General features: G+C 42.8%; 1 protein-coding gene across 3 annotated transcripts in view; it reads left to right on the forward strand.

Annotated features, from left to right (window-relative positions):
- SLC2A9 (solute carrier family 2 member 9) overlaps window positions 1-25,426 on the forward strand; it is a 209,077-nt gene that overhangs the window by 35,328 nt on the left and 148,323 nt on the right. For all 3 annotated transcript variants that reach the window (XM_068542280.1, XM_068542278.1, XM_068542279.1), the window contains 2 exons: window positions 4,689-4,813; window positions 22,392-22,537. In XM_068542280.1, the coding sequence (XP_068398381.1) occupies window positions 4,689-4,813; window positions 22,392-22,537 (271 nt within the window). The remainder of the gene's footprint in view (window positions 1-4,688; window positions 4,814-22,391; window positions 22,538-25,426) is intronic.

Below are 25,426 nucleotides of genomic sequence, written 5' to 3' on the forward strand. Positions count from 1 at the left end.
GCCATCTCATGCAGGGCTTTACAGGCCCTGGTGAAGAGTTTATTCTAAGTGCAGTGGGAAGCCACTAGCAGGTTTTAAGTAAGAAAAAGTATGTCAGTGTGCTATGAGAGGATAACTTTGGCTGCTCTGTGGACCATGAACTTCAGCAGGGCAAGAATGTGTGTGAGCCTATTGCAGTTTTATGAGTGTAGTATGATGGTGGTCTGGACCACTGCCATATTGTGGGGCTGTAAATGGGAGAAGTGGTTTGATTTGGGATATATCTTGGAAGTAGTATAGATAGGACTCAGTGATGGATTGTATATGGGTCATGAAGAAAATAAAAGATGTAAGTAGTATTCCCAGATATTTGCCTAAGCCACTAGGAAGGTAGTGGCTTTGTTTATGAAAAAGTCTATGGGAAGAGGGATTTGGCATGCATTTGGGGGCAGGGAGGGATTTAGTAGTGGGAATTCAAGAATTCTATTTTAAATACGCTTGGTTTGAGATACCTACTAAATATGCTAGTGGAAGAGTCCAGGAGGCAGTTGGGTATGTAAGTCTAAAGTTGAGAGGAGAATCTGCATCCAGAGATACAGTTGGGAATTGTCATCGGTTAGAGGGATGAACTGGATGGGATCACCCAGGGAGGCAGTGTAGAGAGAGGTGAGACTAGGAGAGAGATGAGCCGGAGCTCTGGGCACCCCAAGTTTCAAGGCTCAGCGAGGTGAGGACAAACCAGCCTAGAGACTGAGAAGGTGAGGCTGGTAGGGAGAAAAATGGGAGAGGGTGCAATCCCAGATGTCCAGAGAAGATTGTGTTTCAAGAAAGAGGGTGTGGTCAACCACGTCAAATGCTGCTGAGAGGTTGTACCAGGGGAAGGCAGAGAATTGGCAGTTGTTTGTCAAGGTAGAGGTTGTTGATGACCTTCACAAAGGCAATCTCCATAGAGTGGTAGAAATGATCTAATCAGAGTGGGGGTGAGGAAAGACTAGAAGATGAGCAGACAACATTCATGAAGGGGTTTCACTCTAAAAGGGAGCCAAGACAAGGAGCAGAGGGATGAGGAGAAGAGAGACAATATTTAGATGTGTTTATATGGGAATGATTGAGTAGAGAGGGAACAAATCCTTTACTGGGGTAGGGATGCACAATGACACTGATAGACCTTACATCACTGGGGCAGTTTCATCCAATGCAGGTAGGTGGGTGAATTTGGTGGTGGGGGATGAAGTAGTCCTTACCTCTTCCTCTGTGAACTGATGATTTCGTTAACACTGATAACTACAAGTGTTAAAGATGAAATGAGATGAAATAATTTACATAAAAGCCATGCTCTTTCTTAGTACTATATTAAAGGTATCACACTGAGTCTGCACCAAGGATTAAAATTCTCTAGTGGTGGACCCAAGAATCTCATATTTGTATGTGCTCTTGGTAAATCTGATGCACAACCAGACTGGAGAACCACTAAATAATGCTAACATTATTTTTATGGATATCATTAATATCATCCTAGTATCAAATGTCCAGTTTAACTGAAGTAGGGCAGTGGACAAAGTGTCTGAGGATAGGAATTGAGGTATGATTCCTAATCAAGCCCTTTATTTCTCATTGTCTATGGATTATAGAACATATTGTTTTGTCCAACATCCAAGAACCCTCCAAATCTGGCCACAGCATCCCCCTCCTGCCTCTCCTCCCTCAACAATCTCTTCACAAACTTACCTTACACTAGCCTCTACAGCAACAGGGGTTTGTCCTGTGTGGCCTCAAGGCGGGAACTGAGACCCAGAGGTGGAGCTACAGGGAGAATATTTGGGCATGTTGTGAGAAATCTTTTTTTTTTTTTTTTTTTTTTTTACGGACAAGCTGCTACCACCCATGAGATGGAAGGTCCAAAAGGGAGAAGCAGCATTCCTGGGTTTAAAAGCCAGGGCCATACTTTAGTGAGCAGGTTGCTGGGACTACAGAGAGAAGGCTAGGGCAGAGGAGGAGACACAGAGCTGCTGGAATGGAGCACAGAGAGGGGGAAATACCCTGCTTCTCCCCTTCCCCGCCCTCTAGACGGACATCAGGCCTCTCATTGGCCAATCCTCCCAGGAAGCCAGAAGCAAGGGAGCCTGGGAAAGGTAGTTCCCCCTGAAGCAGAGCCGGGCAGAGAAAGAAGGGAGCCGAGCGCAAACAGGCAAATGGTAGGCACAGTTCTGAGTTATACAATCTCATATTTTCTATATCTTTACTTATAGAAGTCACAGATGGTCACTAATTGACTTGTGTGATTTATTTGCCGTCTGTGTTCCTCACTAGGCTCTAAAGCCCATGATGCGGAGGACGGGGATGACTCCCATAATCCTGAGGTAGACCCGGTGTCTAGCACTCACTAAATACATGATGAGTGGAACCCCAGTGAAAGCTTCTGTGAGGAGGGTCCAGGTCTTCCTGCCACTCCCTCCAGCCATTGCCCCGCTTTCCTCTCAAGGCTGACACATTAGTTCCTCAGAGGACTGAGGGGTAGGGCCCTGAACATGGAGCAGTGCCATGGGGTGCAGGGTATTCGCATCCTGCTTTGAGCTTTCACCAATAACAGAAATTGGTGTCTTCAGACTTATCTTTCTTGAATCCTGAGGCTGTGACCTGTGGCATCAGAATAAGGGAGGTTACTCTAGATTGGAATTTTTGTTTTAAGTCTCTGCTAAATTTTTTTCGCCATCATAAGGTCCAGTTAAATTAATCTTTTGAAAGACGAATTTGAAATCATATTTATTTTTTAATAATTAATACATTCATGTGACTTAACTTTCAAAAGGACCAATTAAATATAAAGTCGAAAGTTTCGTTTTTGTTTCTGTCTTCTGTCTCCTCCTTGGAGACAATCAGTGTTACCAGCTTTTTGTGTACCTTTTCCAAGATTTGTGCCTATCTCTACACACACACACACAAACACACACTTTATCACGTAAGTTGTTGCATATTCTACATAAAGTTCTGTATCTTATTCTTTGCACTTAACAATACATCTCTGAGATTTTTCCATATCAGAATATAGAAGGCTACCTCTATTTTAATGTCTGCATAATATGCCACTTTATATATGTATCATAATTTATTTAAATAGCCCCTTATTAATGGACACTTGGGTTGTTTCAATCATTTGCTGTTATAGAAGAAGTTGCAATGAGCAGCCTTTATACCATCCTAATTGAGCTGCAAAATTCACTAAGTTTGGGGTTCTCCAAGAAGTTGTAGGAAAGGGAAAAAAATTAAATGAACAGCTTGAGATAAATCAAAAATAGTAGAAAGAACTTTGGCCCGGAAGTTAAGAGAGCTAACTCCTACAAGTAATAACGAAGTTCCCTTTCAAGCGCTAGCTTCTTACAATTTCTAAAACAGTTTAATACTGTTAGATCATTGAGTCTTTAGGGAAAAAGTATCCTGTGAGAGGCTGTTTCCCCAGCTACTTGATTCATTAGTTGTATGACCTAAAACAAGTCACTAATTTATCTGTGTCCCAGTTAACTTATCTATAGAGCAGAGATAAGAATAGTACCTACTTCACAGGGTCCTTTTGAGCAGTAAATAAGCTACTCATGTAAAATGCTTAGAATGGGGTCTGTCATATAGCAAAAGTTCAATTAGTGTGAGCTATTAAGATCATTTTGCAGGTGAGGCAAGGAAAGCACAGAGCAATGAAGTACGAAGTCCCCTAGATCATAAAAGAGAGAGCTGGTGCAGGAACCCAGGTCCCCAGGCCTCCAAACAAGTTATGCTTCTCAACCATGAGGTCTTAGGAATATGTTATATATTCATATAAAACAGTGGTAGTGGTCCTAACAAGGAGCAATGAATAGTAAGTCTTGCCAAAGGAATTTGGCTGACCTCGTTTGAGGGGATTAGCTCAGCCTCATGCTTCATGCTATGGTTCATTAAATTGAAGGTGCCATTAGGTATAAGAAACATTGTTACATGAACTGCAGAGCAAAAGAAAGAAAGAAAGAAAGAGAGAGAGGAAGAGAGGGAGGGAGGGAGGGAGGAAGGAAGGAAGGAAGGAAGAAGGGAGGGAGGGGGGGAAGGAAGGAAGGAAGAAGGGAGGGAGGGAAGGAAGGAAGGAAGAAGGGAGGGAGGGAAGGAAGGAAGGGAGGTCTCCTAGGACTGAAGTCATAGGATGCTGTAGGTGTGCTGATTAACAAGCTATTGCTCCCAGCTCCAAAAGTACCCTTCTGTGCTCTGCTCTGTGATGCAGGGGCTGAGACCTGCATGCCTCACCTGCCCTTTGCCACAGGGGCACTAGAAGAGGAGGGACAAGGGACTTGCTCCCTTTAGTTTGCCTGAATTGCCTGCCAGCCCCAGCAGTGACCTTAACCAGTTCCCTGTGTTAATTCACTCTGTGAAACTAACTAGAGTAGTTTTCATTTCCCTGCCTGACATCTGACTCATGGATTGTAAGACGCATTTTGACTTTGTAATGTTAAATGAAGGTCTTAGAACCTATGAGATAAAATATTGCAACAGGGAGATTCATAGAATATCAGGGCTCACAGTGCCTTCGGAGGTGACCTAATCAACCGTGGTAATGAACCCAGAGGAAGGAAGTGCCTTGCTCAGGGTCATATGGCCAAAGTTGGCAATGGGGGTGGGGGGGACCTGGATCCTGTTCCGGGGATACACAGGCCAGTGGCAGCCTCATCAAACCCCTCCTTTTCTTCCAGGAAATACACTTTGCTGGTCAACAATGGGTTTGCAATTTCTGCCACGTTGCTGATGGCCTGTTCTCTCCAAGCAGGAGCCTTTGAAATGCTTATCATGGGACGCTTCATCATGGGCGTGGATGGAGGTGAGCCTTCACCATGGCAGGAGAGGGGACAGTAACACATTCCTGAGGGGGGTTTCAAAATGTGAGGGGTACTTGTGGCTGTCACATGCATCCCTACTGATATTGAATTGGCAGAGACCGAGAACACAAGAACCCTGCATAAAGTGGGGCAGTCCCATGGGACGGACCACCCACCCACGATGCTCCTCTAATGGAGAAGCACTGACTGGGACGGACCCAAACCAACTCCAAAGACCTGGATGGTCTTCGGCACATCACGCATTCTATTTGTCATCTTCACCATAAAACTCATATTCCAAGTTGTCGGTGGTTTCCAGGGAGTCTTTATGAGGATTATGTTTCCTGTCTGGGCCTCTGACTCATTCATTCTTTTTTGTTTTTTTTTTTTAACGCTTTTTTTTGATGTGGACCATTTTTAAAGTCTTTATTGACTTTGTTACAATATTGCTTCTGTTTTATGTTTTGGTTTTTCGGCCTCGAGGCATGTGGGATTTTAGCTCCCCTACCAGGGATCGAACCCGCACCCCTGCATTGAAAGGCGAAGTCTTAACCACTGGACCTCCAGGGAAGCCCCTCATTCATTCTTTCATGTGTTTACCAAGCAGCATTTACAGAGCACATGCTGTGCCTTGCGGTCTACACTGGGGACACAGTGGTGAACAGGAGCCCCCAGTCCCTACACCTGGAGCTTACGTTCTGGTGGGTGGACAGATAGGTAATTAGATATATGAGGTAGATAATGGTAAGCCCTAGGAGGAAAAGAAGCAGCACAGGAAGATAGCAAGGGCTATTTTAAATAAGACTCAGGGAAGGCTGCTTGGAGGAGGAAACAAATGAGCAGAGACCAGAATGAACCAAGGGCAAGAAACAAATGAATATTGTGGGAACTGTGTACCTGGCAGAGAGAAGAGGACAGTGACCCTGAAGCGGAAGCATGCTTGGCAAGTTCAAGAAAGAGTCAGGAGGCCAGTGTGGTGGAGCTCGGTGAGCCAGGGGGAGAGTGGATGCAGATGAGTTGAAGAGGGGCCAGTCAGATCCCACAGGACCTTGTAGGTCACAGTGAGGACTGCGGATTTGTGCTGAGTGTGATGGGAAGCCGGGGGAGGGTTGAGAGGAATGTGACAAGAGTTGGTTTATGATTCAATAAGATTCCTCCTACTTCTGTGTAGAGAGAAGGTAGCGGGAGGGCAGGAGTGGGGTGGGAAGGCCATCCATCCAGGGGTGATAGCTATGAGTAGGACAGGATGGCGGAGGTGGAAGTGGCAAGACATGGCCTGATTCTGGCCATGGCCTGTGAGAGTAGAAGACTCAAAATATATTGTCAAAACCAACAAGCCAACCCTGCTTTCTTTCTAAATACACAAATCCGTAGAGTGTTACTTTCAGGCCTTTGTGGAAAGATCACAAGCTTTAGGATTAGAAACCCCTGGGATTGGATCCCAGCTCTGCTATTTGCCAATTACTGACTTTTGATAAGTTACTGAATGGTTCTGAGCCTCAGTTTCCTCATCTGTAAATGGAGATAACAATAGCTACCTTAGAGGGCTGTTAAAAGGCTGACATGAAGACGTGTGTGTGTGTGTGTGTGTGTGTGTGTGTGCGCGTGCATACGTACACTGCCTAATGCTGCTGGAACCCTGTATGAAGTCGTTAAGGTCTAGTTCCCTTCCTTGTCCATCTTTTATAAGCTGAGGGCACCAGGCGTTATGAGTGACGGGAATGACAAGGGAGAGCATGAGAGTAAGAGGCTGTATAGGAGGTCAGGGAGGAAGAGACTTCATTTATTTTCATTGCTTTGCTGACAGGAAATAATTCAGGATTTTTTAATACCTCAAACTCTCACTATTCAAGTAGAAGGGAGAAGCCTGTAGAAAGAACATTAACTGGAGAGAATACTGGCTGGTGTTCATGTAGAATTTTCTAATTGACCAATCATGTTCCTGAAGTTCATCACCTTTGATCTCCCACTAACGCTGAAAGGCTGTTATATATATTTTTTCAACGGCCATGGTTTATTCACCACGATGGACCAAACGCTGGGCATAGAACAATCCTCGATAAGTTTGAAAAGATTGAAATCTTTTATTGAAATCATATACGTATATTCTCTGACCACAGTATAATTAAATTAGAAATCACAAACAATATCTAAGAACCCCCCCTAAATTTGGAAAATAATAAAAACACACCTCTAAGTGTTACATGAGTCAAAGAGGAAGTTACAAGGGAAATTAAAAATATTTTACGCTCTAGAGCCCGGGAGCCACAGCTGCTGAGCCCCCGTGCCACAACTCTTGAAGCCCGATCACCTAGAGCCCCTGCTCTGCAACAAGAGAGGCCACCACAGTGAGAAGCCCATGCGCCGCAATGGGGAGGGGCCCCCACTCGCCCCAGCTAGAGAGAGCCCACATGCAGTGGCGAGGACCCAACGCAGCCAAAAATAAAAATAAAAAAATAATAAAAAAAAAATTTAACAGAATGATAATGAAAATACAGCATATCAAAATTTGTTGGATGCAGTTAGAGGAAAAGCTATGAATTTTAATGCTTATATTAGAAAAGAACAGGATTTGGTAAACTACCTCCCTTGGGACAAATTTGGCCTGTAGACAGTTTTTTATGGCCTGTGAGCCAGAGGATAGCATGCTAAGTGAATTAAGTCAGACAGAGAAAGACAAATACTGTATTTTTTCACTTATATGTGGAATCTAGCAAAAAAAATCAAATGAACAAACATAGCAAAACAGAAATAGACTCATAGATATAGAGAAAAATGGGTGGCTGCCAAAGGGGAAGGGGGTGGGGCATTGAGCAAAATAGGTGACAGAGATTGAGGTACCAACTTCCAGTTATAAAATAAATAAGTCATGGGATGGAATGTACAGCGTAGAGGGTATAGTCAATGCTATTGCAATCACTTTGTATAATGACAGATCATAAATAGACTTAGTGGTGATCATTTTGTAATGTATAAAAATATTGAATCACTATATTGTACACCTGAAGCTAATATAATATTATAAGCCAACTGTACTTCAGTGAAACACTGTTTTGTTGTCATTTTACATATGAGGGCCCTGAGGCTCAGAAACGTGAGACAGTAAAGTGGTTAAGGGTGAGGGCTATGGATTAAGCCGGCCTGGATTCTGACACTTACCAAGGTTAACTTCATCAGTTAGGTTTTGCTGCATTAAAAAACAAAACCAAAACATAATGGCTTAAGGCAATAATTCTTTTGCTGAGCTTACAGTTCTGAGGGTTGGTGGGGCAATTCTAATCTGGGCCAGCCCTGCTGGTCTCTGCTGGGCTCTCTCTCCCATGGCTGAGGTTGGCTGCAGGCCAGTCAGCGGCTGAATGACCTTGGATGTTCTCAGGCTCATGTTTGGTTGCCAGCAGGTGGGCTGGTCTTGGGATCCCAAGGGCTGGCTCATCTCTGTTCCACGTGGTCTCTCACCCCCAGATGGGGTGACCCAGCCTCTTCCATGGGGTTTTCGGGGTTCCAATGAGCAGCAAGAGGAACAAGTCCCAGTGTGCAAGCGCTTATCAAGTCTGCTTGGACACATCTGCCAGAGTCCCACTGGCCAAGGTGAGTCCCATGACGGGATGCAGAGTCAGGGTCAGAGGCATCTAACCACCCAAGGATGTGGACTCAGGGAGCATGGACAAAGTGGAGGCCACACAGCAGCACTCTGCCTCCCTGTCTTAGCCCCTTTCTCTAATCTGGCGAAGGGGAATACTCCTAAGCCTCCCTTGTTAGGGAATGTAAAACTTAATGGTATGCTGTGTGTGCAAAACAAGTACATTCCAGGCCCTCATTACCCTCCCCCAACACCAATAATGGTATCATTGCCATTACTGTTGTTGTCATTTTTATTCTTAGTTAATACGATGCAGATCCAGGATTTGGACCGATGGTCGGGTTTCGAAGACCCTGCCTGCTCAGGAGAAAGGGTGGCAAGATGGGAGCATCTAAAAGTCCTTTTCTAACAGAGGCCACTGAAGTCTCTCTTTCTGGCAGTTTTGTATTTTACCCATTTAGTCTCTTTCCTGCTGCTTTGCTTGTCTAGCTATTCTGGGGGAGGTGACACTTACTAGTTACACATAACTGGTTGCTCTCTGAATTTCCTTAATTAAAAATAAGCTGAGTATCTTTTCCGACCACAATGCTATGAAACTAGATATCAGTTACAGGAAAAAAAACTGTAAAAAATGCAAACACATGGAGGCTAAACAATATGCTACTAAATAACCAAGAGATCACTGAAGAAATCAAAGAGGAAATCAAAATATACCTAGAAACAAATGACGATGAAAACACCATGGCCCAAAACCTATGGGAGGCAGCAAAAGCAGTTCCAAGAGGGAAGTTTACAGCAATACAATCCTACCTCAAGAAATAAGAAAAATCTCAGGTAAACAACCTAACCTTACACCTAAAGCAATTAGAGAAAGAAGAAAAAAAACCCCAAAGTTAGCAGAAGGAAAGAAATCATAAAGATCAGATCAGAAATAAATGAACAAGAAATGAAGGAAATGATAGCAAAGATCAATAAAACTAAAAGCTGGTTCCTTGAGAAGATAAACAAAATTGATAAACCATTAGCCAGACTCATTAAGAAAAAAAGGAAGAAGACTCAAATCAACAGAATTAGAAATGAAAAAGGAGTAGTAACAACTAACAATGCAGAAATACAAAGGATCATGAGAGATTACTACAAGCAACTATATGCCAATAAAATGGACAACCTCGAAGAAATGGACAAATTCTTAGAAAAGCACAACGTTCTGAGACTGAAGCAGGAAAAAATAGAAAATATAAACAGACCAATCGCAAGCACTGAAAGTGAAACTGTGATTAAAAATCTTCCAACAAACAAAAGCCCAGGACCAGATGGCTTCACAGGCGAATTCTGTCAAACATTTAGAGAAGAGCTAAAACACCTATCCTTCTCAAACTCTTCCAAAATATAGCAGAGGGAGGAACACTCCCAAACTCATTCTACGAGGCCGCCATCACCCTGATACTAAAACCAGACAAAGATGTTACAAAAAAAGAAAACTACAGGCCAATACGCTGATGAACATAGATGCAAAAATCCTCAACAAAATACTAGCAAACAGAGGCCAGCAGCACATTAAAAGGATCATACACCATGATCAAGTGGGGTTTATCCCAGGAATGCAAGAATTCTTTAAAATATGCAAATCAATCAAGATGACACACCATATTAACAAATTGAAGGAGAAAAACCATATGATCATCTCAATAGATGCAGAAAAAGCTTTCAACAAAATGCAGCACCAATTTATGATAAAAACTCTCCAGAAAGTAGGCATAGATGGAACTTACCTCAACATAATAAAGGCCATATATGACAATCCCAGAGCCAACATCCTTCTCAATGGTGAAAAACTGAAACCATTTCCTCTAAGATCAGGGACAAGACAAGGTTGCCTACTCTCACCAGTATTATTCAACATAGTTTTGGAAGTTTTAGCCACAGCAATCAGAGAAGAAAAAGAAATAAAAGGAATCCAAATTGGAAAAGAAGAAATAAAACTGTCACTGTTTTCAGATCACTATATGATACTATACGTAGAGAATCCTAAAGATGCTACCAGAAAACTACTAGAGCTAATCAATGAATTTGGTAAAGTAGCAGGATACAAAATTAATGCACAGAAATCTCTTGCATTCCTATACATTAATGACAAAAAATCTGAAAGAGAAATTAAAGAAACACTCCCATTTACCATTGCAATGAAAAGAATAAAATACCTAGGAGTAAACCTACCTAAGGAGACAAAAGACCTGTATGCAGAAAACTATAAGTCACTGATGAAAGAAATTAAACATGATGCAAACAGAGGGAGAGATATACCATGTTCTTGGATTGGAAGAATCAACACTGTGAAAATGACTATCCTACCCAAAGCAATCTACAGATTCAATGCAATCCCTGTCAAACTACCAATGGCATTTATCACAGAACTAGAACAAAAAATTTCACAATTTGTATGGAAACACAAAAGACCCCGAATAGCCAAAGCAATCTTGAGAAAGAAAAATGGAGCTGGAGGAATCAGGCTCCCCGACTTCAGACTATACTACAAAGCAACAGTAATCAAGACAGTATGGTACTGGCACAAAAACAGAAATATAGATCAGTGGAACAGGATAGAAAGCCCAGAGATAAACCCACACACGTATGGTCACCTTATTTTTGATAAAGGAGGCAAGAATATACAGTGGAGAAAAGACAGCCTCTTCAGTAAGTGATGCTGGGAAAACTGGACAGCTACATGTAAAAGAATGAAATTAGAGCACTCCCTAACACCATACACAAAAATAAACTCAAAGTGGATTAAAGACCTAAATGTAAGGCCAGACACTATCAAACTCTTAGAGGAAAACATAGGCAGAACACTCCATGACATAAATCACAGCAAGATCCTTTTTGACCCACCTGCTAGAGAAATGGAAATAAAAACAAAAATAAACAAATGGGACCTAATGAAACTTAAAAGCTTTTGCCCAGTAAAGGAAACCACAAACAAGACAAAAAGACAACCCTCAGAATGGGAGAAAATATTTGCAAATGAAGCAACTGACAAAGGATTAATCTCCAAAATTTGTAAGCAGCTCATGCAGCTCAATATCAAAAAACCAAACAACCCAATCCAAAAATGGGCAGAAGACCTAAATAGACATTTCTCCAAAGAAGATATACAGATTGCCAACAAACACATGAAAGGATGCTCAACATCACTAATCATTAGAGAAATGCAAATCAAAACTACAATGAGGTTAAAAAAAAAAAACTACAATGAGGTATCACCTCACACCAGTCAGAATGGCCATCATCAAAAAATCTACAAACAGTAAATGCTGGAGAGGGTGTGGAGAAAAGGGAACCCTCTTGCACTGTTGGTGGGAATGTAAACTGATACAGCCACTATGGAGAACAGTATGTAGGTTCCTCAAAAAATTAAAAATAGAACTACCATATGACCCAGCAATCCCACTACTAGGCATACACCCTGAGAAAACCATAATTCAAAAAGAGTCGTGTACCACAATGCTCATTGTAGCACTGTTTACAATAGCCAGGACATGGAAGCAACCTAAGTGTCCATCGACAGATGAATGGATAAAGAAGATGTGGCACATACATACAATGGAATATTACTCAGCCATAAAAAGAAACGAAATTGAGTTATTTGTAGTGAGGTGGATGGACCTAGAATCTGTCATACAAAGTCAAGTAAGTCAGAAAGAGAAAAACAAATACCATATGCTAACACATATATATGGAATCTAAAAAAAAAAAGAGTTCTGAAGAACCTAGGGTTAGGACAGGAATAAAGACGCAGATGTAGAGAATGGATTTGAGGACACGGGGATGGCGAAGGGTAGGCTGAGACTAAGTGAGAGAGGGGCATTGACATATATACACTACCAAATGTAAAATAGATAGCTAGTGGGAAGCAGCAGCATAGCACAGGGAGATCAGCTCGGTGCTTTGTGACCACCTAGAGGGGTGGGATAGGGAGGGTGGGAGGGAGGGTGACGCAAGAGGGAGGGGATATGGATATATATGTATATGTATAGCTGATTCACTTTGTTATACAGCAGCAACTAACAGCAATGTAAAGCAATTATACCTCAATAAAGATGTTAAAAAAAATAAGCTGGATACAAAAAGAGATGCCATTTTTACAAAACCGCATATTCAAGACAAACGTCTTTTAGACCCTTTGTCCTATGAGCTTTTCGAAAAGAAACAGAAAAAAAAGTAAAGTCAACAGGTGGGGAAAAAATGCACTCCTGATTTCTGGAATGTGACCTCTTGGATTTGAGCCACGACGTGGAAGCTTTGTGTCATCTATTCTCACCAAACCCTCTCAAAGCAGAGAGATGAATGTGAGGGCATTTAAGGTGAGGCAATTGGTCAGAAAGAAAGAAAATTGCTGGTTGTGAGGCGAATTGCTGCCCTGCTTGAAATAAATAATTTAAAACCAAATGAGAAACCCGGAGGATTTTCAGGTGGCTGTGCTGCTCAAACCAGGTTCTCAGGGGGGATATCTGGAACCATCGCAGAAAACATCGGACACCTGCCTGAAGTGTCCTATTTCTAAAAGGCTTGGAGCAAAAATAAACACACTATTTTTACATTGAAACAAACATGATAAGCATGGCGTTGGAGGGCAAATCCTTGCTGATTGTGAAGTCAAGATAAAAGAATGCAGAGGTGTTTTGTGTTTGTGGATGATTGTGTTGGACAGGTTCCTGCCACAGCATTCCCAGAGCTGCCCACACTCCCAGGGGTGCAAGCCCACATCTCTGCATTAGCACCTCTGCAGTGGACAAGCCCACGTCTGCTGCATTAAGAACTCTCCAGGGACAAGTTCACATCTGCTGCATTAAGTGCTCTCTAGTGGACAAGTTCAGGCAGCAGCGTTTAGAGAATCACATGGCATGGACATGAAATCAGGGTCAAGGACTTGACTTCAAGTTCTGGCTCTACCACTGACTTGCCAGGTGACCTTGGGGCCATCAGTTCCCCTCTCTGGGCCTCAGTGATGTAATCTAGAAAATAAGGAAAATGAACTCTGGTAGCTGAGGTTTCCACGAGCTCTAAAAATCTGCTCTGGCTCCTTTTCGTTCTCCCCTTAGAGCTACTACCATGAATGTCCTCTTTAGGCTTCCAGACCTCACATGCCACATATAGCTCTACCATCTACTAATTAAACCACACCACAGTATAGGAGACTGAGAAATAAAGGCATAGGGCCGAAACACTGGCCCTCCTGGCTGGTGGGGTCAGCCCATGTATATCACGTGTGGACTTACCCAGCTACCTCTGCCACAAGCTCCCAGCAATGGTGTGCACCACTCGGACAAGCAAATGATTTATTATTTATCATTATTCTCCCTACTGCTCCCAAAGGTGTTCACATCCTATTCCCTGGAACCCGTGAATATGTTAGCTTACATGGCAAAAGGGACTTTGCAGATGTGATTAAATTCAGGACCTTGAGATGAATAGGTTATTCTGGATTCTCCAGGCAGGTCCAGTGTCATCACAGGAGTCCTTGTAAGCAAAAGAGGGAGGAGGGGAGCCAGAGTCAGAGAAAGGAGGCGAGATGATGAAAGCAGAGACTGGAGCAATGCAGTTGCTGGCACTGAGGATGGAAGGGGCCATGAGCCAAGGAGTGTAGGTGTCCCTAGAAGGTGGAAAAGGCAAGAAAACAGACTATTCCCTGGAGCCTCCAGAAAGACCACAGCCCTGCCAACATGTTGATTTTAGCCCATTTTGGACCCATGAGTCCCATTTTGGACTCATGCCCCACAGAACTGTCTGAAAATAAATTTAAGTCACTAAGTTCATGGCAATTTGCTATGGCAGCCATAGGAAACTAACAAAAACACTAATAATATTATTAATTTATTATTATGATTTGAGTCAGATTTTAACATGACAAAGAGAGAGTAAGGTGCTCAGAAGAAATGGATTCTAGTCCTAGCCTTTCTACTTACTAGCCCGGTGGCCTGAGAAAAGCCTCTTTTGCACTCTGAACTTCTGTCCCCTCATATATAAAGTAAAGATAATGATATCTACCTAACAATATTCAGGTACTAAACAGTTGTGTGTGTTTATGCGTGTCTTTGTCTGTGTGTGTGTCTGTGTTTGTGTGTGTCTGTGTGTTTGTGTGTCTGTGTGTGTGTGTCTCTATGTATGTCTGTCTCTGTGTGTCTCTGTGTCCGTGTGTGTGTGTTTCCCTTCAATAGCACAACTCTCTTGGACTCAGAGCTCTACCTGCATTTGCATGTGAGGAGATGGAGCCTCAGGGGGTACCTTGCCAAGGTCTCACAGTTCAGATGTGTCTGGGCCAAGGTGGGAGCCAGGTGTGCCTGACTCCACACTTTTCCTAAATTGCTCGGCTTAGAGGAACCAGAGGGATAATGTGGGTCAGGACTTTTCTCTTTCCGTTTTTCCTGTGCAATGATTACTCATTACTTACATTTAAATGGACTCATTTTTTAAAAAGTTAAATAAATAGACTTGAGAAGCAAATAAAACACATCCTGGCCTGTAAGGCAGGCCCTAAACGGTCTCCCCGCTGTTCCCTCTCTGAACCACCACCATGTGGCCTCAGGGCCCACCCCATGTGAAACTGCAACTCTCCCCACCCCGGGCATCCCTGTCCTCCCTCCCCGCTTGATGTTTCCCTAGAGCTCTTATCACCATCTAGCAGGCAGCACACTCTCCATGCTTATGTTCACCCTCCCTGCAGTACCTCCCTCCCCAAGATGCAGCTACACGACAGCAAGGCTTTTTTACCTGTTTCATTCATTGCCATTGCCTTGGCTTCTAACAATGACGACCTCTCAGTATACACTCAGTAAATATTTGTTGAATGGAGAACAAATGGAAAATGAGGATCCTTTGCCATAAAGAAATGGTTTTATATGTATGTGTGTGTATATATATATATATATATATATATATACACACACATATATATATATAGAGAGAGAGAGAGAGAGCGCGAGAGAGAGAGAGAAGGGAGGAAGACAGAGTTCTGCTTTTAGAATAAAATGGTTAGAAAAAGCATCTGTTTAAAGGTATCAGACAGCTACCGAGGCAGGGAGGACTTATAGGACCACAATCTGGGAAAGGAGTGAAACCCAGAGGGGTAAGCCCTGCATTTGGGGCAACTTTTCCTCTAGAGGTATCTCCCAATTCCAGAATGATGGCTGAGAATCTGAGATGCTTAGTAGACCTTTCAACAGATTCATGGGGCTGAGGAGGAGGAATTGTAGTTGAACTCCTGCCAGGTAGGAAGGTCACTAGTCACCACAGGGCTACACCATAGAAGCAAGAATGAATCATAAATAGATGAGATCTTCAAATCACTTCAATCACCAACTGATTTGTGGTAAGCTGGGATTGCTAATGCCTCTCGCCTCTCACCCTGCCAGATGCATACATCCAGGACCTCAAATTATTTTTACAGTTTTCATATACACTCTGATATTCAATCAAAAGTAGCCAAACATACAAGGAGAAAACCAAGAGAAATAACATAAAAAATAAACTGATAGTGATTCTGAAAATAGCAGTATTAGACACAGCCATTAAAATAATTATGCTTAATATGTTCAGATAATCAAGAGATAACATCAAGAATTTTGGCAAAGAAATGGAAGCTACATTTTGACTTACCAAATCGAAATTCTGGAACTAAAAAATGCAAAAACTGAAAAATACAAAAAATGCAAGAACTTAATGAATGGTTTTACCAGCAGATAGCATGCAACCGAAGCAAGAATCAGGGAACTAAAGCATCAAAGATCAGAAGAAAGCATCCAGGTTGAAACATGAAAACACAGAAAAGAGGGTAAGAAATGTCTGGGAAATTGTAAAAATGTCTAACAAGCATGCATTAATTGGAGAATCAGAAAGACAGGAGACAGAGGATGGAGAAAAAGCAATTTTTGGAAGATAATGGCCAACATTTTTTTTTCTGATGAAAAGCCACAAGTCCAAGAAGCACTATGGATCCCTAGTAGGATAAAAACAAAGAAAACCACACCTTTGCACAGCTTAGTAAAACTTCTGACGACCAAGGCCAAACAGAAAGTTATTCTAAAAAACAATCAGGATAAAAAGATATGTTACCTTCAAATAAATAAGTAAGAATAGGTAAGATAAGTAAGAATAAAATGGAAAGCTGGCTTTTCAACAAAAACAATGGAAGACAAAAAAACAGCAAAATGATATTTTCAAAGAGCTGAAAGAAAATAACTGCCAACCTAGAATTCTCCAACCAGTGAAAATATCTTTCAAAAATAAAGGTGAAATGAGAACACCTTTTCAGTCAAACAAAAGCTAATAAAATTTATCACTAGCACACTTGCACGAAAGAAACTAATTACGGAAATATAAGTAGAAAATCCTCATATGTTTGGAAATTAAGATGTAAGTGATGTGTACTTCTAAGTAACCAGGGGACAAAAAAGAAATCACAATGGAAATTTTAAAGTAGTTTGAATTAAATGATTATGAAAATACCACATAAGGCATATCAAATTTTGTCAGATACAGCTAAAGCCATGTTTAGAGTAAAATTTATAACCTCAAATGCATATTAGTCTAAAACATAAAAGGCTGAAAATCAATGATCTAATATTCCATCTCAAAGAAGTTAGAAAAAGAATTTTTATTAGAGAACATCAGCAAAGACAAGTGAGTTCTAGAAAAGATTAATAAAATTGATAAACCCCTTGCAAGACTGTTTATAAAAAGAGAGAAAAGGAATTGATAACTAATGCTATTGGGTTGGCCAAAAAGTTCGTTTGTGTTTTTCCATAAGATCGGAATGGATAGATCCTGAAGCATTAAAAACATAAGAATATTATCATGAACATGTTTATGCAATATATTTGAAAACTTTAGATAAATGTACAAATGCCAAGAAAGAAAAAACTTACCAATACTGACTTAAGAAAAAATAGAATTTCTGAATAGTCCTATTCTATTAAATAAGTTGAACATGTAATTTAAAACCTTTTAACAGAGGAAATGCAAGGCCCATATGGCTTCTTTAAGAAAGAATAACACTAACACCATACAATCATTTCCAGAGGGGACACTCCCCAACTCGTTTTATAAAATGAATGTATCCTTGATCGTATATCCTAATAGGAACTTTACAAGAAAGGAATATTACAGGCCAATATCATTACAAAACAATGATTTTGCAGTCATATATGTATGCATTTTCAGTTTTCCATATGCGTGCACCAAAAGACTTGTACAAGAATATTTATGGGGCACTATTAGTATTTTTAAAATTTATTTCATTGAAGTATAGTTGATTTCCAATGTTGTATTAGTTTCCAGTGTACAGCAAAGCAATTCAGTTATGCATATATCTAATAGTTTGTATCTGCTAATCCCAAACTACCAATCCATCCCTCCCCAACCCTGCTTTGGCAACCACAAGTCTGTTCTTTATGTCTGTGAGTCAATTTCCGTTTCATAAACAAGTTCATTTGTGTCATATCTTAGATTCCATATGAAAGTGATATCATATGGTATTTGTCTTTCTCTTTCTGACTTACTTCACTTAGTATGATAATCTCTAGTTGCATCCATGTTGCTGCAAATGGCATTATTTTGTTCTTTTTTTATGACTGAGTAATGTTCCACTGTATATATGTACCACATTTTCTTTATCCATTCATCTGTCGATGGACATTTAGGTTGCTTCCATGTCTTGGCTATTGTAAATAGGGTCACTCTTAGTGTTAACCCCAAACTGTCCATCAATAGTAGGGTGGATAAACTGTGGAATACTTACACATTGGAATACTACACAGTAATGAAAACAGACAAATTAGAGCTACATGCTACAACACTGATGCATTTCACAAACATAATATCAGCAAAAGAGGCAAGAAATAAAAGAAGTACATAGTCTCTGATTCCATATGCTAATCTTTGGTGATTGCAGTTAAGCTGGTGGTGATCTTTGGGAAGGAGGGGAAGGATAGTGATTCTGAGGGAGCACAGGATGGGGGCTTTCTGGGGTGTTGGTCTTGTAAGTTGATTCTTGACCTGGGTGGAGGTTACACAGGTGTATACGTTTTGTGATGATTCATCAAACTGCACACATATTATTTGTGCAATTTAAAAATGTGTGTCATACTTTAATCTTCAAATTTAAGTTTATATTCAGTGAAATGCTTAGTTTTGGACTGGACTCAAATTTTTCTGCAACCCCATAGAAAAATGCAAACATCCAGTTGTCCCTAGAGTATTTCCTGCAACATCTTTGAGTGTCCTTAGAGAATATTTTCCCTCAATCCCTTCTGCTTTGTATGGGCTAAAATGCTACTTCTGGAATTGGACTCTAAGAGGAATCTGGAAGTTAGGCTAGCTCTGTGTGAGGGAGCCTATCCCCAGTTGCTCCTTGCATTCCATCAGGCCACGTACCCTGAGGAAGCCGAAGGCTGTAAAGTGGTTCTGGAAGTTGTGAAGTGCTCGGTAGATTGGAACTGTTGTTGATGTTTTAGATGAGAGGCACTCTGCCCTCTGCGCACTTCTTGGAGTCTGCAGCCCCTGTAGGACTAGCCTTTGAGGCCTGTTCCCATAGACCACGATTATAACCACACCAGCCTGCTGGTCTGCAACTCCCAACCACTGGCGACCCCAGCAACCTCCCCTTCTCCGCAGCCTTGGTTAAATAACTAACGGTAGAGTGAAAGTGCCTTGGGGACCCAATAAACTTTGATCAAGCACGTGTGCTGGATCTGGTGCTGTTCTCCCAAGGAAATTTTCTGTGGCTGGAAGTGGGGAAACAGACAATATACAAGTACAGGTGACCCTAGAACAACGTGGTGGTTAGCGGTGCCGACCCTCAGTGCAGTCGAAAATTCACGTGCAACTTTACAGTCAACCCTCCGTACATGTGGTTCTGCATCTGCAGATTCAACATCGGATTGTGTGGCACTGTCGTACGTATTTAGTGAAAAAAAATATGAGTATAAGTGGACCCGCGTGGTTCAAAGCCATGTTGTTCAAGGGTCCACTGTAAATACCGAACAAGATACTTTCAAAAAGCACTAAGTGCCATGAAGAACATAAGACAGGATGGAGAGATAAGGAGTGATGGGGAGGGATTGATTTTGACAGGTGAAGGCCTCCATGAGGAGGTGTGGCAATTTCCTATGGCTGCTGTCACCAAGAACCACAACTGGGGGGCTGAAAACAACAGAAGTTATGCTCTCAGAGTTCTGGAGGCCAGAAGTCCAAAATCAAGGTATCTGCAGGGTTGGTCCCTTCTGGACGCTCTGAAGGAGAATCTATTTCATGCCTCTCCTGGCTTCTGGTGCTGCCGGGAAGCCTTGGCATTCCCTGGCTTGTGGTAGCATCACTCCAATCTCTGTCTCCATCTTCACGCGCCCCTCTTCCCTCTGTGTCTCCCTGTCTTATCATCTTACAAGGACACCAGTCATTGGGTTTAGGGCCCACCCTAATCCAGTGTGACCTCACCTTAACCTGATTCCATCTGCAAAGGACCCGTTGGGTCACATTAGTTCCCGTCAGCGGGAGGCAGTGAGGCTGAGCTGAGACGGGAAGGACAGTGGGGCGTCAGCCTGTGGAGCTGTGAGGACGGAGGACTCGGGATAAACAGAACAGCAAAGGCTGATATCCCACGATCAGAATGAGCCTGGAGTGTCCGGTAAATCGTAAGGCTGGGGCACCTGGGGGGGGGAAGAATGGCAGGATATGGGGTCACAGGTCAAGAGGGGCCACTCAGGTGTGTGGGATGCTTGGTGCAGCAACACGACCCGAGGGTAACCCACCATCCTCATTTGCCCGGAACTCAGGGGCTTCCCGGGACACAGAATTTTCAGTGCTAAAGCCAGGATGGTCCCTGGCAAACTGGGGTGAGTTGGTCATCCTACAGCCAGCTACCTCCCCATGGCTCACCACTGGTTTAGCCAGCACCATCTCATTTTTCCCCAGAATTTCACAATGGGCAAGGAAGTAGAGTCTCCATTAATTGACAGCGTCCTGTGTGCCTTTCACTCTGCTAAGCGTTCTCCAGGGATTCAGTCTGTGCAGGCGCCCTGTGAAGAAGGCGTTCTTACTGTGCCAACCGTATGCCACGTCCATTACCACGACCCATGCCTCCTCTTTCCTACCAGCCATATCATTTCCTTAATAGCTTTTCGTGAGATGACGATGATAATTATCCCCAGAGGGTAGGGGGAGTGTCAGGGTGAGGACCTAACAGTTTTCCAAGTGTCCATCAAGTGACCAAAAGTAAGCCAGGTGCTTTATATGTAGAAATTTTATTCCCACCGCAACAGGAATAGCCAGCAATTATGACCCTTCTTTCATAGATGGGTAGGCGGAGGCTAAGAGAAGCTAACTAACTTGATCAAGGTCACCTAGTGAGGAAAGCAGGGCTCTGGGACTTGAATCCTGCACCTTCCTCTCTATTCCACTGCCCCCTAAGCAACAATGTGCCACATTGATCCGTGGCCACTTGATTTTTCCATGAGGCCAGATGCTCTCAGTATGTGTGTTTGGGATAAAAATTCAGATAGCATCTGGTTTATGTTGCAACTTTGGAGATAATTCCTGTCTCTTTGCACCTTAAGCGTGTTTCCCTTGTGTGCTGAACCAGAAAAAGTTATCCTGGGCTGAGATGCAATGAATGAGATGCTCAGCTTATAAATTGGGCAGCACATTCCCTTCACTATTTCTTTTTAGGAAGGGCTTCCCTGAATGCTAGAAACTGGGGTGAATCCAGCTTAAGATGAAACACATCGACTGGTACCTAAAGTGTGTCGGGAACTGTGCTCTAACCTCTAGGCATCAGGAGGCCAGGGCAGGAAAGAAATTTTTGATGCCCAAACAATCTGGTGAAAAATTAGAAGACAATAATAGTTAGTGCTAGTAATGCTGACTTGTACAGCTTTACGTTGAGTGAAGCACTGAGCAAATCTCAATTAACTCTCACAGCAATCCTACGAAGTCAGACTCAGTTCTTAACCCCATCTTGTGGATAGAGAAACTGAGGCTGAGAGAGGCTAACTCTCTCAGCCCAAGTCCTCAACTTTTGTAAGTTGCAGGGATTTGACCCAGGAAGCAGTGTGACTCAGAGTGTAATAAGCAAGCCACGAATCTGCCTGGGATAAGTGCATTTGTAGACCTTCATGGGTCTATAAAGGGTCTTAAGAATAACCCTGCCCAGAAATGGGTAGAAAACAAAGGTTCTTGAACCTGACAAGGCCTCATGATATTTTTACTAACAGAACCTCTATGAGTGCAGTGTATTAATGTTTTATGAGACATATTTATAACTATTACTTTTTAAATAGAAATATCAGTCATAAGCCTTTGAACACATACATTTATCTTAAAGGTTATGAGACCCTATGTGGGTGACGTAGTCTATAAAATGCTGTAAAATGGGTTTAACAGTATCTGCCATAACTGAGTTCCATGATTTACCTAAGGAGGTGCCGTTAGCTGGTGGGAAAGTTCAAGTTCTAGAATCAGAGGCCTGACCTACTGGGCAAATAATCTCTTGGAGCATTTTTGGATGTCACTTGGTGATTTGGGAAAGTCACTCAACCTCTCTGTGCCTCAGTTTTCTCATATTTAGAATGGGGATAATGATAGTACATTTACTTCAGCGGGTTGTTATTTAAAATAGATAAGTTAATATATGTAAAGAGAGGAGAAAGATCCCTGCTACTAGGTAGGCACTATGTGCGTTGGTTATTATTATCACCACCGTCACCATCACCACCAGTATCACTACCATCAGCTACTACCATTTCCTCTCCTATGAAATCCACCTCCCAGCCATACTCTATGGAGTAAATGATAAAGTGCATGTTAAAATGTTGGCAATTTGTGCAGAGTGCGGGGAATGGTGTTGTGGCTACAGCACTGTTTTTGTCAGGCACAGAACAGAGGGAGGTGCCATGACCAGAGTCTTCCTTGAAGAAGACAGCTCTCTCACTGCTGCCATGCTTCCTTCATAGGTATCGCCCTCAGTGTGCTCCCCATGTACCTGAACGAGATCTCACCCAAGGAGATCCGCGGCTCTCTGGGGCAGGTGACTGCCATCTTCATCTGCATTGGCGTGTTCACGGGGCAGCTGCTGGGCCTTCCTGAGCTGCTGGGAAAGGTAAGTGTGGCTCCCCAGCCAACCACCGTTCTCACTTCATGTCACCATCTCTGCTCCCCATGTCCCTTGCCAGACGAAGGGTAGAAAGAGGTGAGCCCTTCCTCTAAAAGCTTGTCCCTATGTCCTAGAATTCTTGAGCATTCAAGCCTTTTGCTTATTATTGGAGAAAAGTTGTTGCTGAGTTTCTTTGATTGGGTTTGATTTTTTTTTTTTTAGAAAATAAAAAATACACAAAAAATTCAAACCTTACAGAATGTTCGAATCCACCCACCCAATAGCTATTGTTAACAGCTCAATAATTTTCATTTAGGCTTTTTTCTTTGCTTATATAAACTTATATATACATAGTTTTGTTTTGTTTTTTAATGGAATCATACCATATACATTGCTCTGTTACTTGCCGTCTTCATTTAATATATTTTGGGCATCTTTCCAAGATGTTTGGCTTAGCTCTACCTCACTCTTGAGCCTTTCTTTCCCACATTAATATGTAATTGCAGAGTCTTCTGTTGTTGGCTTTCTGTTTTGGAAACAGGAAGGCCTGACTTTAAATCCCAGTACAGGCATGTACTTGCTGTGTGGCCTTGGCAAGGAGGAACACCTCACCCACGTTGGGGTGGGGATAGATGGAATCAAGGGAGGCTTCCCAGAAGAGGTGGCCTCTAAATTGAGCCCTGAAGGGTGAGCAGCAATTAGGCAGGTGATGAGGGGGTTTGGAGAGAAGACCCTGCAGAGAAAGGGAATAACTAAAGAAAAGGCCCTGAGATGGGAACAGGCCTGTAAAAGACGTAGGAGTGGCTTGGGGGCTGAGGGAAAAGCGTGCGTGGGGAGCATGAGAGGTGAGGCACCTCTTCCCTGAGCCATGGTAGACTTCCTCCTGGGGGAGTAGGGAGCCCTGGGTGACACTAGACCAGGGGAGTGACGTGGGTAGATCTGAGTTAGAAGGTGGCTCTGGGAAGGTTGGGGGCAGGTGTGGGTAGGAGTGGGAGGGGTCAGAAGGGAGGAGAGGAACCTGACGGAGACTTGCTATTGGTGCACATAGTGAGGGAAGGATGAGGCGGGAACTGAGGCAGAGGCCCTGGGGGAGAGAGAGGAAAGGCAGATTGAATCCACAGGCTTTGCTGCCTGAGTGTCCAGTGAAAATGAGGGAAGAATGGTGAGGATGCCTCCCAGGGATATAGAGCCATCCCCTTCCCACCTACACAAGAAGACCAGGAGGGAGGGAGGGATTAAACCATGACTGAAGGTCGAACGTCAAATGCACACCACTTCCGGGCATTTGAAGAGAGCACAGCTGACCAACCCCTGCCCTGCGGGCTGCATCCCCGCAGGAGGAGGCCGGCAACAGAAACAAACCGAACAGATGCTCACATTAATGGTGCGCTCGTGTGAAGCACATATTTAATGCCATTCATACTGGCACAGCTACTTTGTGAACAGCTTGTATCTACAGGCATGGAAACAGGAGCTGAGAGAGGTGAGGGATAGAGCTAACTAGTAAAAAAATGTTGGAGCTGAACTCAGAATCCGGGTCTGCCTGCTCCAGACCCACGTGTGGGGTGTGTCTTTTACAGCCACGAATGGGACCCTCTGGGTTCTCTGGGAATGTGACTATGACTCTGACTCTAGTCCCATCCAGTGGGTTCTTTCCCCACGTCAAGCAATTGCCCGACACCAGCTGGGTGTCCTACCATTCAACTCAATTCTGACACTATCCACCCAGACGTAGTGTCAGATTCTACAGGTTAAGGGCTCGGTCCCGCAAGACTGTCCCTGCTTCAGATGCTAAACTCAAGTCCAGTTACCTGAGCTTCTGACCTGTGGGCTATAAATGAGAGGTTCCCAGGACCCCTCCTTGGGTTCAATTAATTTGCAGGAGTGGCTCACAAAACTCAGGAAACCAGTTTTCTATAAAAGGATGTAACTCAAGAATGGCCAAATGGAAGAGCTTCATAGGGCAAGGTGTGGAGAAAGGGTGCAGGGCTTCCATGCTTTAAAACGTGTTCACCAACAGGGAAGCTCTCCAAGCCCCATCCTTTTGGGTTTTAATGGAGGCTACATTACACAGGCATGACTGATTGAACATTGACCATTGGTGATTGAACTCAATCTCCAGCCCCACTCCCGTCCCCAGATGTCACGGGGGTGGGACCAAAAGTTTCAACCCTCTAATCAATTGGTTGGTTCACCTGGCAACCAGCCCCCATCCTTAGGTGTGGTCCAAAAGTTGCCTCATTGACATAAACTCAGGTGTGGTTGAAAGGGGTTTGTTATGAATACCAAAACATCTTTATTTCTCTTATCACTTAGGAAATTCCAAGGGTTTTAAGAGGAGCTCTGTGCCAGAACCAGGACAAAGACCAAATATAAATTTCTTATTATAAACCACAATAGCACAGTAAGCGCTTGGGTTAGAAAACAGGTCGCATTCTTTGTGCCAGCTACCTGAGTCTTACTAACCCTAGGGCTGGCTCCTGTCTCAATCAGCAAAGGTTTTATAAGCTGACGAATCAAGCATGGTGGCTGCATGGTGATAGGATAATGGGAACTGGTTGACATTTATCACTTAAAAAACTTTTTTTTTAATGTTTTGCTATTTTTATTGTGGTAAAATGTACATAATATGGGATTTACATTTTAACCATTTTAGTGTATAATTCCATAGCATTATGTATGACTTTTTATATTGCAGCTAATCCAGGTCACCTCAGAGACATCTGTTTCTGATCTTTTATTATTTACCCTTTTGGATTATTATGGCTACCATTTTGGTTTTGTTGTTGTTGTTTTGCAAAACGAAAAACAACGCACACTTACATTTTTCTTGTCACATGCATGACAATTTCTATAATTAACGCTTGTTGGAAAGAGTTTCCTTACCAAAGTGAG

The sequence above is a fragment of the Eschrichtius robustus genome, chromosome 4 (assembly GCF_028021215.1).
Source record: "Eschrichtius robustus isolate mEscRob2 chromosome 4, mEscRob2.pri, whole genome shotgun sequence".
Classification (NCBI taxonomy): domain Eukaryota; kingdom Metazoa; phylum Chordata; class Mammalia; order Artiodactyla; family Eschrichtiidae; genus Eschrichtius; species Eschrichtius robustus.